At 45.5% G+C, this 17,195-nt stretch overlaps 1 protein-coding gene across 7 annotated transcripts in view; it reads right to left on the reverse strand.

Moving 5' to 3' along the window:
• Nucleotides 1-16,234, reverse strand: part of SCAI (suppressor of cancer cell invasion) — a 193,076-nt gene extending 176,842 nt beyond the window's left edge. For 4 of the 7 annotated variants that reach the window (XR_010123426.1, XR_010123425.1, XR_008504460.2 and 1 more), the window contains exons 1-2: nucleotides 16,072-16,221; nucleotides 15,325-15,369 (exon numbers count right to left, since the gene is read on the reverse strand). Coding sequence is in view for 3 of the 7 variants with exons in the window: in XM_054500083.2 (XP_054356058.1) it covers nucleotides 15,325-15,369; nucleotides 16,072-16,124 (98 nt within the window). In the remaining 4 variants the exon portion in view is untranslated. Of the gene's footprint in view, nucleotides 1-12,747; nucleotides 12,876-15,324; nucleotides 15,370-16,071 lie in introns of those variants that run through there. The other 3 variants (XM_054500083.2, XM_054500081.2, XM_063650322.1) reach the window with 2 other exon arrangements.
• Nucleotides 16,235-17,195: the final 961 nt, after the last annotated feature.

Genomic DNA, 17,195 nt, shown 5'->3' on the forward strand with positions numbered 1-17,195 from the left:
GAAAATCAACCTTCCACCCTTCTCCTGGTACCTCAAAAGCCTATTAGAGTCTCACATAACTCTAAGGAGGGGTGGATCTCTATTATTAATCACTGAGATTGTATTTCTAACCAGTTTGGTAGAATTCAGGGGGAGAAGGTCCCAGGGCAGAATTTTTTTTTTTGAGAGACAGGTTCTCATTATGTTTCCCAGGCTAGTCTGAGCTCAAACCATCCTCTCACCTCAGAATCCCAAAGTGCTGGGGTTACAGGTACGAGCCATCACAGCTGGCCCCCAAGGCAGAATTTGATTTCATTTAAAGGAATTAAAATATTGTTAATACTTTTTGCCTACCTGATTTCATGAGGTAAGATTCATATGTGCTATACAGTCAATTAATGTACTAACCTATGGATATCTTTTGCAAATAAGTAATATTGGTGGTTTCAAAGAAAGTTCCAAATAAGCTGCTCTATTTAAGATTTTTCCGGCCGAACAAGGTGGCACACGCCTGTAATCCCAGTACTTTGGGAGGCCGAGGTGGGTGGATCAACTGAGGTCAGGAGTTTGAGACCAGCCTGGCCAACATGGCGAAACCCTGTCTCTATTAAAAATACAAAAATTAGCCAGATATGGTGGTGCGTTCCTGTAGTCCCAGCTACTCGGGAGACTGAGACGGGGAACTGCTTGAACCCAGGAGGTGGAGGTCTCAGTGAGCTGAGATCACAACACTGCACTCCAGCCTGGCCAACAGAGTGAGACTGCATCTCAAAAAAAAAAAATTCTAGGCCAGGTGCAGTGGCTCACACCTATAATTCCAGAACTTTGGGAGGCTGGGGCAGGAGGATTGCTTGAGGCCAGAAATTTGCAACCAGCCTGGGTAACAAAGTGAGACACCCATCCCTACAAACAATTTTTAAAAATAAAAAACCTGCTGAGCACAGTGGCACATGTTACCAGCTACTCAGGAGGTTGAGGTGGGAGGACTGCTTGAGCTCAGGTGTTCAAGGTGCTGTAAGCTGTGACTGTGGCACTGCCCTCCAGCCTGGGCAACAGAGCAAGACCCCTTCTCTAAAATATATACGGGTAATTTCGCCGGGTGCCGTGGCTCACACCTGTAATCCCAGCACTTTGTGGAGCTGAGGCAGGTGGATCACCTTAGGTCAGGAGTTCGAGACCAGCCTGGCCAACATGGTGAAACCCCGTCTCTATTAAAAATACAAAAATGGCCGGGCGCTGTGGCTCACGCCTGTAATCCCAGCACTTTGGGAGTCCGAGGCGGGTAGATCACGAGGTCAGGAGATTGCGACCATCCTGGCTAACACGGTGAGACGCCGTCTCTACTAAAAATACAAAAAATTAGCCAGGTGTGGTGGTGTGCACCTGTGGTCCCAGCTGCTTGGGAGGCTAAGGAAGGAGAATAGCATGAACTCAGGAGGCAGAGCTTGCAGTGAGCCGAGATCGTGCCACTGCACTCCAGCCTGGGCGACAGAGCAAAACTCCGTCACAAAAAAAAAAAAAAAAAAAAATAGAATTCAGGCCGGGCACAGTGGCTCACGCCTGTAATCCCAACACTTTGGGAGTCTGAGGCAGGTCTATCACCTGAGGTCAGGAGTTCACGACCAGCCTGGCCAACATGGAGAAACCCCATCCTTACTAAAAATATAAAAATTTGCTGGGTGTGGTGGTGCACAACTTTAATCCCAGCTACTTGGGAGACTGAGGCAGGAGAATCGCTTGAATCCAGGAGGCGGAGACTTCAGTGCGCCGAGATCACGCCATTGCACTCCAGCCTGAGCAACAAGAGCAAAACTCCCTCTCATATATAAATAAATAAAATTCAAAAAATTGTTTCAGTCAGTAAGGGAAATGTCTCTTTCTGGAAGTATTCCAGCTAATAATGAAGAGGGAATGAGCCAGGCACAATGGCACTCACGCCTGTAATCCTAGCACTTTGAGAGGCTGAGGCAAGCCAATTACTTGAGGTCAGGAGTTCCAGACCAGCCTGGTTAACATGGTGAAACCCCGTCTCTACTAAAAATACAAAAGTTAGCCAAGAGTGGTGGTGCACACCTGTAATCCTAACTACTCAGTTGGCTGAGGCAGGAGAATCGCTTGAACCCAGGGGACGGAGGTTGCAGTGAGCCGAGATCACGCAGACTCCAACTTAAAAAAAATAAAAAGAAGGAATGAAAGAATTAGAATTTCTTTTTTTTTTTCGAGACAGAGCCTCACTCTGTCACCCAGGCTGGAGTGCAGTGGCATGATCTCGGCTCACTGCAACCTCCACCTCCCGAGTTCAAGTGATTCTCCTGTATCAGCCTGCCAAGTAGATGGGATTACAGGCATGTGCCACCACACCTAGCTGATTTTTGTATTTTCAGTAGAGATGGGGTTTCACCATGTTGGCCAGGCTGGTCTTGAACTCTTGTCCTCAGGTGATCCACCAGCCTCAGCCTCCCAAAGTGCTGGGATTACAGGTGTGAGCCACCGCGCATGGGCAAAACAATTAGAATTTCAACATTTGCAACCCTAATGAATTCATAAATCTAGATACCGATTACTATGGGTTCCTAACATAAAAAAGAGAAGCTTTAATGAAAGTTCACATCACTTCTATGAAGCACTTTTTCTTTTCTTTTTTCTTTTTGAGATAGAGTCTTGCTCTGTTGCCCAGGGTGGAGTGCCATGATGCTATCTCGGCTCACTGCAACCTCCACCTCCTGGGTTCAAGCGATTCTCCTGCCTCAGCCGCCCGAGTAGCTGGGATTATAGGCGCCCGCCACCACGCCCAGCTAATTTTTGTATTTTTAGTAGAGACGGGGTTTCACCATGTTGGCCAGGCTGGTTTCGAACTCCTGACCTCAGGTGATCCGCCCGCCTCGGCCTTCCAAAGTGCTGGAATTACAAGCATGAGCCACCATGTCCAGCCAAAGCATTCTTAAAACAAAAAAACAAATTAACTCTATCAATTTACAAGACACAAACGGAACAGAGAAGCATGCTAAGTGATACCATGGGGTCATAAAGTCAGCAAAATTCAGACTGTGGAAAAACTGGTCAGTGGTTGCCAATTGGTCAGGGGGGACAGAAGGGAATTTTGGGGAGTGATGGAACTGTTCTGTATCATGATTATAGTTGTGATTACACAACTACGTTTGTCAAAATTCAAAGAACTAAAACAGGTGAATTTCACCCTATGTAAATTATATACCAACTTTTTTAAAAATTAAAAATTCAGACTGAAAACCTCTTTTTTTTTTTTCTTTGAGACAGAGTCTGGCTCTGTTGCCAGGCTGGAGTGCAGTGGCACAATCTCAGTTCACTGCAACCTCTACCTCCCGGGTTGGAGCGATTCCCCTGACTCAGCCTCCTGGGTAGCTAGGACTACAGCTGCACACCACCAATCCCGGCTAATTTTTTTTTTTTTTTTTTTTGTATTTTAGTAAAGACATGACCTCATGATCTGCCCACCTCAGCCTCCCAAAGTACTGGGATTACAGGTGTGACCCACTGCGCCCAGACAAGACTGGAAAACTCTTAATAATGAACATGCTTTCTTCAAAAAATAAATAGCACAGGAAAAAATGAGTGGAAAAGCTATAGACTAAAAAAGACTTCAAGAGCTACTCAACTAATTACAAGTTATGAACCTTACCTGGATCTTGGTTTGAACAGTTTTTTTTTTTTTTTAGAGACAGAGGTCTCACTATATTGTGCAGGCTGGGCATTAACTCACTCCTGGGCTCAAGTGATCCTCCTACCTCGGCCTCCCAAATACCTGGGACTGGGACTACAGGTGCAAGCCCACCACACCCAGCTAACAGATATTTTTTTTTTAAATTATTAGCACTGGGCGCGGTGGCTCACGCCTGTAATCCAAATACTTTGGGAGGCCGAGGTGGGTGGATCACGTAAGGTCAGGAGTTCAAGACTAGCCTGGCCAACATGGTGAAACCCCATCTCTACAAAAATACAAAAAAAATTAGCCAGGCATGATGGGAGATACCCGTAATCCCAGCTACTTGGGAAGCTGAGGAGGGAGAATCGCTCGAACCCAGGAGGCAGAGGTTGCAGTGAGCCGAGATTGTGCCATTGCACTCCAGCCTGGGCAACAGAGCAAGACCTCCGTCTCAAAAAAAAAAAAAAAAAGGAAAGAAATAAAAATAAACATATATACATACATAAAATATAGTAGAAGAGCCTGAGGCTAGGCTTGTTAATCTCCCTCTGGCAACTCCTAGCACTCTACCCTCCAGGAAGCCCTTGAATGAGTCCCACGGGACCTATGAGCTCCTTTTGAACGCCCTTGAAAATCACTGCTTAACTCTTCTAGGTTTCATTCTTGAGTAAAATATTACCGTGAAAATGCTGCATACATTGACCATGCTATCTTGGCCCTGCAGAGTCTGCTTTCACAGAATTGAATTTTGGCTTTATGCCCTAGGTTTTCACTGACACATGCTATAAGAAACGGCTTTACCAAAACCACTGCATTTGCTGTAGGGACGTTGCTGAGGCAAACCTACCACAAGTTCTGTAATTCTAGAATAGTCCTGTGTTTCAGTGTAGATTAGAAAAATGTTCTAGTTTTCCACGAAACTACCTTCAGAACCTGTTTCTCAGCAAAGAGTACAGAGATCTAAACTCCTAGAGATAAACACTACCTGACGGCTACCTGCAGAAACACCCTGCAGTGGACAGATTAACACTGCAGAGAAAGAGATAACACCCAAAAGACAGAAAGCAGTTTGGTCTATTTTCATACTGTGTTACTGTACGTTCTATTTCTTTGCATTTCACTCAACATGCTTTCGCTAGGTTATCCCATTCATTTTCTTTTCTTTTTTCCTTTTTTTTTTTTTTTTGAGACAGCGTCATACTCTGTCACCCAGGCTAGGGTGCAGTGGCACAATCTTGGCTCACTGCAACCCCCACCTCCTGGGTTTAAGCAATTCTCCTGCCTCAGCCTCCTGAGTAGCTGGGATTACAGGCGCATACCACCACGCCCGGCTAGGTTTTGTATTTCTAGTACAGAAAGGGTTTCATCATGTTAGCCAGGCTGGTCTCAAACTCCTGACCTCGTGATCCACCCACCTCAGCCATCCAAAATGCTGGGATTACAGGTGTGAGCCACCGCATCCGGCCATTCCATTCATTTGCGTGACTTGGATCACCAAGTGTTTGCTGAATGCTTTAAAATCTATACCTGAAGCCCTTATCTTGCTTCTCTGCAAAACACCCATATTTTTAACCACCTGGTTAAAGACAGTTCATTGAAGCACCTTATGCTCCATATAGCCAAAATAAACTCATGTTCTTACCATTCCAAACTTGCTCTTGCTCCTGTGTCTGCTGTCTCAATTAAAAACATTCACAGGCCGGTGCGGTGGCTCACGCCTGTAATCCCAGCACTCTGGGAGGCCAAGGCGGGCGGATCACGAGGACAGGAGTTTAAGACCAGCCTGACCAACGTGGTGAAACCCCATCTCTACTAAAAATACAAATTAGCTGGGCATGGTGGCACGTGCCTGTAATCCCAGCTACTCAGGAGGCTGAGACAGGAGAATCACTTGAACTCGGGAGGCAGAGGTTGCAGTAAGCCAAGATCGCACCACTGCACTCCAGCCTGGGCAACAGAGTGGGACTCCATCTCACAAATAAATAAATAAATAAATAAAAGCATTCCCATCCAACCTATTATTCAAGCTGCAAGCATCTCAAGATACTGTGGAGTAAAGTAAAAGGCAAGCCATATATGGGAGAAAATATAAGCAAAACATATACCTAATAACGAATTTGTGGCCAGACACAGTGGCTCACGCCTGTAATCCTGGCACTTTGGGAGGCCGCTGTGGGCAGATCACTTGAGGTCAGGAGTTCGAGACCAGCCTAGGCAACATGGCGAAACCCCAGCTCTACTAAAAATACAAAAATTCACCGGGTGTGGTAGCAGGCGCCTTAATCGCAGCTACTACAGAGGCTGAGGCAGCAGAATCACTTGAACCTGGGAGACGGAGGGTACAGTGAAACGAGATCACACCACTGCACTCCAGCCTGGGTAATAAAGTGAGACTTTGTCTCAAAAAGAAAAAAAATTTTTCGCTTTTTAAAATTTTGTTTTTAGAATACATAAAGAACTCTTACAACTGTGTAAGAAGACAACTGACAAAAAGTGAGCAAAAGATTCGGACACTTTACTAAGTTATATGAATGGCAAATTAGCACATGAAGATACTCAACATTATCAGTCACCAGGGAAAGGTAAATGAAAACCACAATGACACATACCACTATACACCCACAGAATGGCAACAATGGTGGTGGTTTTAAGGGTATACATGTATTTCAAAATTTATCAAATTGTACACTTCAAATATGTACAGCTCACTGTATGCCAATTGTACCTCTACAGACCTGTTAAAAAAAAAAAAAAAAAAAAGAATCACAAGACCAAGTATTGGTGAGGACATTTGGAAGGGCTAGGATTCAAACTCTAATGCAAGATTTCTCAGCCTCAGCACTAATGAGCTGGGGAATTCTTAGATTAGGATGCTGTCCCATGCATTTTAGGATGTGTAGCAGTATATCTGCCCTCTACCCACTAGGTGCTCCAAGTTGTAACAACCCAAAATGTCTCCAGACATTGTCAAATGTCCCTCAGGAGGCAAAATCCCCCTTAGTTGAGAACCACCCCTTAGTCTGACACCACAGCCCAAGCTCTTAAAAACATCTTTCTTTCCACTTCTGACACTATCTTGGTTCAGGTCCTGAATTTAGTTCACCCAAGACCTCATTATTAGTCAGTCTACATCTAGGCTGTCATCTCTTGTCATTTCAATAGTCACACTACCACCACATTAACCTTCTAAACCTTCAGAACTTAGATAAATGACTGCAGAAACTGCCCTCACTACCAGTATGCAGAATTCCTATAAACCCTTTGTATATACTGTGTAAACCTTTGTATATACACAAAGTCATTACACTGTCTCATATTTCAGTGTCTGTCTTCCCATTAATACATGAGATTTTCCCCAGCAACGGCCACCTCACTCATATCTATATCCCTAGAACCCAGAACTAGAAAGCATTCAAATGTTTCTTAAACAAATTACATACAACAACAAAATGCCCGGATCCCTTTGCTTTAAATATGTAACAACAACAACAAAAGCCCCCAAATCATACAGTAAAGCTTTCATCAATGTGAATCCTATCCAAACAAATGGATCTTGTTCCCAATAGGACCAGAAAGGATTCTCTAGCTCATAACCCAAACATCATTAACAGACATATTGGACTCTTCAGAATTTTCCAAAAGCACAGAGACCAAGTTTCCTTATCTTTTTTTTTTTTTTTTTTTTTTGTTGTTGAGATGGAGTTTCGCTCTTGTTGCCCAGGCTAGAGTGCAATGGCACGACCTCGGCTCACTGCAACCTCCGCCTCCCGGGTTCAAGCGATTCTCCTGCCTCAGCCTCCTGAGTAGCTGGGATTACAGGCATGTGCCACCACGCCAGGCTAATTTTGTATTTTTAGTAGAGACGGGGTTTCTCCATGTTGGTCAGGCTGGTCTCGAACTCCCAGCCTTAGGTGATTCGCCCGCCTCAGCCTCCCAAAGTGCTGGGATTACAGGCATGAGCCACCGCGCCTGGCCAAAGTTTCCTAATCTTAAAACTCCTTTCAGTTCAGTGCAGTTTTTCAGGGGCATTAAATAGTATCACATTATTTTGGACAACCAAACCCATCCCACACTAACTCCTCTTGCCACCTATTCATTTATTGGTTCACTAGTTTTACTGAGCTCCCCCTCAGTACCTTATAAGGGTACAAAGATGAACTATGATAAGGAAATAAAAGTTTTAAGGAGAAAAAGATACAAAGAAATAATAACAGTGCATGAGGTTCTTATCTCAAACTGTCTTTGTTTTTCTTAAACTGTCTTACAGTTTGGTCTGCACTAGAAATGTTCTCAAAAGATAACTCAGCCACTAACTAACACCTATCAAAAAGAATTATTTAGCATCAATATCCTAAAATAAAAATCATAATTTTAGGCCAGGCATGATGGCTCACGCCTGTAATCCCAGTACTTTGGGAGGCCAAGGCAGGCGGATCAATTGAGGCCAGGAGTTCGAGATCAGCCTAGCCACCATGGGGAAACCCTGCCTCTACTAAAAATAGAAAAAATTAGCTGGGCATGGTGGTGCACCCCTGTAATTTCAGGTATTCAGGAGGCAGAGGCACAAGAACCACTTGAACCCAGGAGGCAGAGGTTGCCGTGAACCGAGATAGCACGACTGCACTCCAGTCTGGGAAACAGAGCGAGACTCCATCTCAAAAATAAATAAAAATTTTAAAAATCCTACTTCTGGGCTGGGCATGGCGGCTCATGCCTGTAATCCCAGCACTTTGGGAGGCCGAGGCGGGCGGATCACCTGAGGTCAGGAGTTCAAGACCAGCCTGACCAACATGGAGAAACCCCATCTCTACTAAAAATACAAAATTAGCTGGGCATGGTGGCGCATGTCTGTAATCCCAGCTACTCAGGAGGCTGAGGCAGGAGAATCACTTGAACCCAGGAGGCAGAGGCTGCGGTGAGCCGAGATCACACCATTGCACTCCAGCCTGGACAACAAGCAAAACTCCATCTCAAACAACAAAAAAAACACAAAAAAATCATAATTCTGTCAACTGTTTTCTAAAATGTACTACATATGTAATATAACTGTCAACAACTCTACATAGCAGACCCTTTCAATCAGTTACTCAAGGCTACATTCAACAATTAACTTACTTTTTTTTTTTTTTGAGACAGGTTTTCACTGTTGCCCAGGCTGGAGTGCAGTGGTGCAATCACGGCTCACTGCAGCCTCCACCTCCCAGTCTCAGCTGATCCTCCCACCTCAGCCTCCCAAGTAGCTGGGACTACAGGTGTGTACCACCACATCTGGTTAATTTTTGTGTTTTTGGTAGGGATGAGGTTTCACCATGTTGCCCAGGCTGGTCTTGAACTCCTGGGCTCACACCATTCATCTGCCTCAATTAATTCATCTTGAAGTGTTTACCAGGAATTTTTATCATTTGATATTCAGAATTTCTATAGCCACAGTATAAAACTGATACTAATACCTTTCTCTTTTTTTTTTTTTTTTTTTGAGATGGAGTCTCGCTCTGTCACCCAGGCTGGAGTGCAATGGCGTGGTCTCAGTTCACTGCAACCTCCGCCTCCCAGGTTGAAGCGATTCTCCTGCCCCAGCCTCCTGAGTAGCTAGGATTACAGGCGCCTGCCACCACACCCGGCTAATTTTTGTACTTTTAGTAGAGACAGGGTTTCGCTATGTTGGCCAGACTGGTCTCAAACTTCTGACCTCGTGATCTGCCAGCCTCGGCCTCCCGAAGTGCTGGGATTACAGGTGTGAGCCAGCATGCCCAGCAACTAATACCCCTTTTTTTTTTTTTTTTTTTGAGACGAAGTCTTGCTCTGTCACCCAGGCTAGAGTGCAGCCATCTCGGCTCACTGCAACCTTCTCCCAGGTTCAAGTGATTCTCCTGCCTCAGCCTCGCAAGTAACTGGGATTACAGGCATGCGCCACCGTGCCCGGCTAATTTTTGTATTTTTTAGAGATGGGGTTTCACCATCTTGGTCAGGCTAGTCTTGAACTCCTGACCTCATGATCCACCCACCTCGGCCTCCCAAAGTGCTGGGATGACAGGTGTGAGCCACCGTGCCCGGCCTAACACCTATTTTTTTAAATATCTGGCTACAACCATTACATCCTTATTCTATAATTCATCTTTGGGGTCTTAACTGTACATTTTGTTTTCTAGTTTTAGAGCAACCCCCGCACTGTTTTCTGAGGAAAATCTTGGTCCTGCCCATAGGACCTTTAAATATGTGTGCTGGTTGTCCATTCAGGTCAAAATTCCGACATGATCAGGATCTAACCTAAATCAGGCATGCAGAATATATAGCCTCATGATTCTGGACTGAGAAAATAAACTTAAACTCATTGCAACCTGATGCTTACTTAAATTCCTGGAGAATTACTAAAGGATTTGTTCACTCAAAAATTCAATAAACTGTTCTCTACATGCCAGATGCTATTCTAGCTGCTGGGTATAAACAGTGAACAAAACACGCATAGTCCCCACAGTGTACGCATCTCTCTTTACCTCTGAATCAAGCCAAACCATCAGAGAGCCATATACCAAAAAAAACCACATTGCTTTGGCCCTGTGGAGACTGTTCACTGGCAATAACTCACTTGGATTGAGAAGTATAAGAAGCAATCTTTATTTATTTATTTATTTAAGACGGAGTCTCACTCTGTTGCCCAGGCTGGAGTGCAGTGGTGCATCTCAGCCCACCGCAACCTCCACCTCCCAGGTTCAAGAGATTCTCTGGCCTCAGCCTCCTGAGTACCTGGGATTACAGGCACGCGCCACCATACCTGGCTAATTTATTGTATTTTTAGTAGAGATGGGGTTTCGTCATGTTGGCCAGGCTGGTCTCAAACTCCTGACCTCAGGTGATCCACCCGCCTTGGCCTCCCAAAGTGCTGGGATTACAGATGTGAGCCACCACGCCTGGCCAAGAAGCAATCTTTAAAAACTCACAACACATGTTTGATTTTAGAGATACCATGAATCTGAAAATTGAACTTTATTTTCTTCTTATTACTCCAGAAAACTCAGAGCCAAACACCAAAGCAACCATTAGCAATGATGCAGGACTTTCCGGTCTATGCACTAATTCTGCCACTGGCTTTATCTGCTTCTTTCATTTCTTCTTGGCCTTTATTTTTAATCTTCTCATTTTGAAAAGAAGTGGGAAATAAAAGATATTTGATGGGTGTTTTTTTAACCTAAAATTTATTGTGTACCTTCTGTGTGCCAGGCACTATCCTAGGCACCTTACAACCTTAGGGAAGTCGAACTATTATTTCTTTTTTTTTTTTTTGAGACAGAGTTTTGCTGTTGTTGCCCAGGCTGGAGTGCAATGGCACAATCTCGGCTCACCGCAACCTCCACCTCCTGGGTTCAAGCGATTCTCCTGCCTCAGCCTCCCGAGGAGCTGGGATTACAGACATGCACTACCACGCCCAGCCAATTTTTTTTTTTTGAGGCGGAGTCTTGCTGTCACCCAGGCTGGAGTGCAGTAGTATGATCTCAGCTCACTGCAAGCTTTGCCTCCCGGGTTCATGTCATTCTCCTGCCTCAGCCTTCTGAGTAGCTGGGACTACAGGCACCCGCCACCAGGCCCAGCTAATTTTTTTTGTTTTTAGTAGAGACGTGGTTTCACTGTGTTAGCCACGATGGTCTCGATCTCCTGAACTTGTGATCTGCCCACCTTGGCCTCCCAAAGTGCTGGGATTACAGGAGTGGGCCACTGTGCCCGGCCCAATTTTGTATTTTTAATAGAAATGGGGTTTCTCCATGTTGGTCAGGCTGGTCTCAAACTCCCGACCTCAGGTGATCCGCCCACCTCGGCCTCCCAAAGTGCTGGGATTACAGGCGTGAGCCACCACGCTGGAAGAACTATTATTTCTACTATATAGATGAGGAAACTGAGACAGAGACAGGCTTATTAACTTGCACATGATCTCGCAAACTACATTTGACAGAGCTGAATTCAAATTCAGCCCAGACCATTTCATGTAAGTATATGTACAGGCCATGATGGGACCCAATAAGGTGGAGCAGACGGAGGGTGGGGGGAAGCCCTCACTGAGCAAAGCCTTAAAGGAGGGGGCTTGTCAAGGAGCAAGGAGAAAGTACTCCAGAGAGAAAAAGAAATCACATACAAAAACCCAAAGCAGACCAGGTGCTGTGGCTGACGCCTATAATTCCAACACTTTGAGAGTCTGAGGAAGGCGGATCGCATAAGCCCAGGAGTTCACCACCAGCCTGAGCAACGTGGTAAAACCCCATCTCTACAAAAAATGCAAAAATTAGCTGGGCATAGTGATGCACATCTGTAGTCCCAGCTACTTGGGAGGCTGAGGTGGGAAAATCACCTGGGCCCGAGAAGTCAAGGCTCCAGTGAGCCATTGTCACACCACTGCACTCCAGCCTGGACTGGAGTGAGACCCTGTCTTTAAAAAACGACAACAACAACAACAACAACAACCCTGAAAACAAAAAACCAAAGCAAAGAGGGAACATAAGTTCTGGGAATGGCAAATGGAGCATGGAGTCACATTCAGCAATTAATTCATCTTGAAGGTTCACCAGAAAGTTAAATCATTTAAAAGTAGACATTTAATAGTTCCATCATTGAAAATCGATATGGCCAAAGTATTAACCGTGGCTGGGAAAGTATGAAGAAGTAAAATAAAGGCAATTTTTTTTATATGATTAGGCTAAAAGTCTGAATGATGTTCAATAAGCAATGAGGAAGCACAGAGGGATCCTAAGCATGAGAATTACAAGATCGATTTGCACAGTAAAGGGAGGGAATTACAGATTCAAGATAGGGAAACCAGTCACAAGGCTACTGAAGAGTCTGGCAGTGGGGTAATGAGAGTTAAATGAGAGCTATCCAAAAGAAATACAATGCAAACAAATACAATGCAAGTTAAATGTATGCGGCTTTTAATTTTCTAGTAGCCATATTAGAAAAAATAAAAAGAAAGGCTGGGTATGGTGGCTCATGCCTGTAATCCTAGCACTTTGGGAGGCCAAGGCTGGAGCATCACTTGAGCATAGGAGACCAGCCTGAGCAACACAGTGAGACCCTGTCTCTTAAAAAAAATAAATAATTACCCTGGCATGGTGGTGCACATCTGTAGTCCCAGGTACTTGGGAGGCTGAGGTGGAAGGATTACCAGGTTGAGGCTGCAGTGAGCTGTGATTGTGCCACTTCACTTCAGCCTTGACAACAGAGCCAAGCCCTGTCTCAGAAGAAAAATAAAAAGGAAAAAGAAGTAAGTGAAGGCCAGGCCCGGTGGCTCACACCTGTAATCCCAGCACTTTGGGAGGCCTAGTCAGGCAGCGCACTTGAGGCCAGGAGTTTGAGACCAGCCTGGCCAACATGTTGAAACCCCGTCTCTACTAAAAATACAAAAATTAGCCGGGTATGGTGGCAGGCACCTGCAGTCCCAGCTAATCGGGAGGCTGAGGAAAGAGAATTGCTTGAACCCAGGAGGCAGAGATTGCAGTGAGCCAAGATCACATCACTGCACTCCAGTATGGGCAACAAAGTAAGACTTTGTCTCAGGAAAAAGTAAGTGAAAATAATTTGAGTAATAATTTTATTTACAGCCAGGCATGGCAGCTCACACTTGTAATCACAGCACTTTAGTAGGCCAAGGTGGTTGGATCATTTGAGCCCAGGAGTTTGAGACCAGCCTGGGCAACATGGCCAAACCTTGTCTCTACAAAAAAAAATAAAAAGAGCTGGGTGAGGTGTCAGGCGCCTGTAGTCCCAGCTACTCCAAAGGCTGAGTTGGCTGGGTGGCTTGAGCCCAGGAGGTGGAGGTTGCAGTACGCTGAGATTGCATCACTGCACTCCAGCCTGGGTGACAGAGCCAGACCCTGTCTCAAAAAAAAAAAAAAAAAAGTATTTAATCCAATATACCTAAAATATTATCTCACTATGTCATCAATATAAAAAGTTACTGAGAAATTTTATTTATTCAAGTTTTGTACTAACTTGAAATCTAGCGTGTATTTTATACTTATCTCATTTCAGACCCTAAATTCTCATTGGAAATATTTGATATATATTTAGATTTCATAAAATGACGGATGAAAAATACAGACTCGCATACCCAAGTTGTTCAAAACATACTTGAACGTTTTCCAATAGGTGATCAAGTAGCAGTTTGTCAAGTTAATTTAATTACAATTAAATAAAATTAAAAATTTAGTTCCTCAGTCATGCTAGATGCATTTTGAGTGCTCACCCTGCATATGGTTACTGGATTGGACAGTACAGGCCTAAAGTGTGACAAAGAAACTCTGTTAGCACTTCCACCATCAGCATTTCGTGTCTATTTACTATTGAGGTTTTCTGTGTATTAACATCAATAACTTGCCAGATATTAACTATGAAAGTAGTCCTGCTGTTCACATAACTACAGTAGCTTACTTTCTCTAGGTCAATGCCAACATCTGTGAAAAAGGAATCATCTAATGACTACACAGAATTGCTATGTAGTACCTTTCACATGGAATGCAGTCAAAAATGTTTATGTGATAAATATATCTTCATCTTCATTACTCAAGAACTAATTCACTTTATTTGTGGACTACTTAAACTCTTTGTTTCTATTTTCCAAAGGTTCAACCATTCGAGTTAACTACACAGTGTCCAACGACAAAAGATAAAGCAATAAGAAAACCTACTTTCAATTGTATATTTATTAGCAGCATTAAGGTATAACAGTTAAGAGCTTAAGCTCTGGAGTCAGACTGTCTGGATTCAAATCCTGGTTTTATCTTTTACTAGATGCATGATTTTGGGTAAATATTTGGCATCTCTGTGTCGCAGTTCCCTCTTCTGTAAAATAGTGACAACACTACATATTCTCTTAGGGTGCTTTGAGGATTATAGGAGAAGATACATATAGAGCATTCGTACACAGTACTTGGCACATAGTAGATGCTCAATAAAATTAGTTTATTTTTTGAGGCAGGGTCTTGCTGTGTTCCCCACACTGGAGTGCAGTGGCATGATCACGGCTCACTGCATCACTGCAGCCTTGACTTCCTGGGCTCAAGCAATCCTCCCACCTCAGCCTCTTGAGAAGCTGGGACTACAGGTCCACAACACCCATTCAGCTAGTTGGCTTTTGTTTTTTTAATTTTTTGTTTTTGTGGGTACATAGTAGGTGTATATATTTATGGGACCAGCTAGGTTTTCAATTTTTTGTAGAGACGGAGTCTTGCTCTGTTGCCCAGACTGGTCTTGAACTCCCAGGCCCAAATGATCCTCCTGCCTCAGCCTCCCAAAGTGCTGGGATTGAAGGCATGAGCCACCCCAGCCAAGATGAGCTTTTTAAACAGAGATGCTGGAGAAAATGAAATTATGGCTAAGGTTAAAAAAAAAAAAAAAAAAAAAACTAGCTGAGATCCTTACACAACATCAAAAAGTAAAAAAGTAGGATTTCTCAAGATTTCCCACATTATCTTAGATACCAAAAAAAAAAAAAAAAAAATCGACTGTAGAGGTAGTAATTTGAAGTCCTCAAAAGAAAAATCATGCATGTGGTTATATTCTTTTAAAAGGGGAATAAATAAGAAACTTCATCTACTGACAGTGTACAAGTATGCAGTACGGCACAGGTGCAGCCAAGCAAAAAGAAAAACATGAAGCAAAATAGGAAGGCACTACCTTACCTGCTTCTCCGTTTTCGAGGCGGTTTCTCCACTGTGCCAGTCAGTCTGCAGACCAAACAAATAACACGGTAACTAAAAGTAACATACAAGAAAACATCTCCTGGCGCTACCGTGCCAGTCAAGAACAGACCACCCTCTGGGACCACAGGCTCGCCAAGCCCAGATCTGACCTTACAAACGCCTCATGCCCTGTTTCCCCTATTTACCAAGACCTAGCACTCCTGGGACTCACCGTTCCCCCAATTCCCCCTGAGCTCAAACCTTCCTGGTCCCTCACCCCATCCTCAACCCCTGCTCGTCACAGCCCAGCTCCCCAAAATCACCCACCTCCACCTACTCATTGTCTGCCTCGTCACCCCCGCAAGCCCCCCTAGCCTCCCCTTTCCTGTGCCCATCCGCTCCCGACCGTGCACTGCCCCCTCCACGCCCCGCCTCTCCGGGCCCGGCGACCCCCGCATTCCACGGCCCCTCCAGAGGTGCGCGCGCCTTGCCCCTCCCGGCCCTGCGCCGCCAGCCTCACCCCTCGGCGCCCCTTCCCTCACACGCCCCTCTCACCTGGCCTCGAGGATGCGATCGCGCCCAGCCCGCGCCGCCGCCTGCAGGCGCCCCCCAGGTCCCCCCAGCCTGTACCCCCCGCCCCTCCGGTCTCTGCGACCCGAATGCTCCACGACTCCGAGCCGCTGCCCCTGGGCCCGCTCCCTGGCCCCCACCCCATCCCCAACCCCGGCCTCCACCCAGCCCCCGCACCTGGGGGCCAGGCGACTCCGCGGCTGCTGGGGCTGCCGGGCTCCTCTGACCATCCGGCTCCTGCTCCGCCGCGGGAGCTGCTCCGGCGGCCGCAGGGCTCGCTCGGGAAGCTGAGGCGGCGGAGGCTGGAGTAGGCGGAGAGGCGGGAGGAGGGCCTCGCGCCTCTGCCAGGCTTGCCGCGGGGCCCGCCTCCCCCGCGCCTCTCCTCGGCTCCCATTGGCTAGAGCAGCAGTGTGGACGGAAACATGTCAGTCGATTGGACGCTCGGCCCGTCACATCCCGCGCTGCCCACCCAGAGGTTTGGTTGAGACTGCAGGTGGCAGCGGAGGTGCCTTAGAGATTGCTAGCAGGGCCGGAGGAGACCCGAGCGCCACCATGCGCCGAAAAGTAGGAACTGCACCCCCGGCTCCAGACACCTGCCCCAGGTTCTCCTGGCTCTGCGTCCTGCATACCACACACCTGCTGGCGCCCCTCCACCTCTGCACCACGCCAGGACCGAAAACAAGCCCTGAAATCTCCCAATTTCCTCTAGCAGGTGAGAGTGAGGCAACTCTCACAAACGTGTTTCCTTTTAAGCCACCTCCAGTGCGATCCTTGTCCCTACATCTTGCTGAAATTGTCTCACAGCTCACAGCTACCCCTCAAAAAGGACCCAGCCAGAAAACTGTAAGATTATCCACCAAAATAAAGCATGGTTTGGATGCTCAATCCTCTGCAGAAAACCTCACTAGCTTGGGTGCAGGCTTTTAAGAAAGTAAGATTTTTTTTAATTACCATGAAAGAAAAATCAGCACTACAAACAGAACCAATTCCATACTAAAAGCAACGTGTTCCATTTTGAGCCTGGACAAATGTGATCCCTGAATGTAAGCTGACCATCCTGATTCTGTGACCATTGCAAGTTCTACACCAATTAATCAATTTTAAAATAAATTGTACTGTATTTTTTGACAAACAAGCATGCAAAACTGCCTTTCATAAGCATAATTAGTTACCCTTCTTCTGCTTTAACAAAGCCATCCTTGAAAATAAGACTCGGCTCATTAAAATATTATAAAATTCTTGAAGGTGGGAAGGCCTCTCTAAATCTCTACTCCTGTGTGAACTTGTTTGGTAAATTCTCA

Source organism: Pongo pygmaeus, chromosome 13, assembly GCF_028885625.2.
Source record: "Pongo pygmaeus isolate AG05252 chromosome 13, NHGRI_mPonPyg2-v2.0_pri, whole genome shotgun sequence".
Taxonomy (NCBI): Eukaryota; Metazoa; Chordata; class Mammalia; order Primates; family Hominidae; genus Pongo; species Pongo pygmaeus.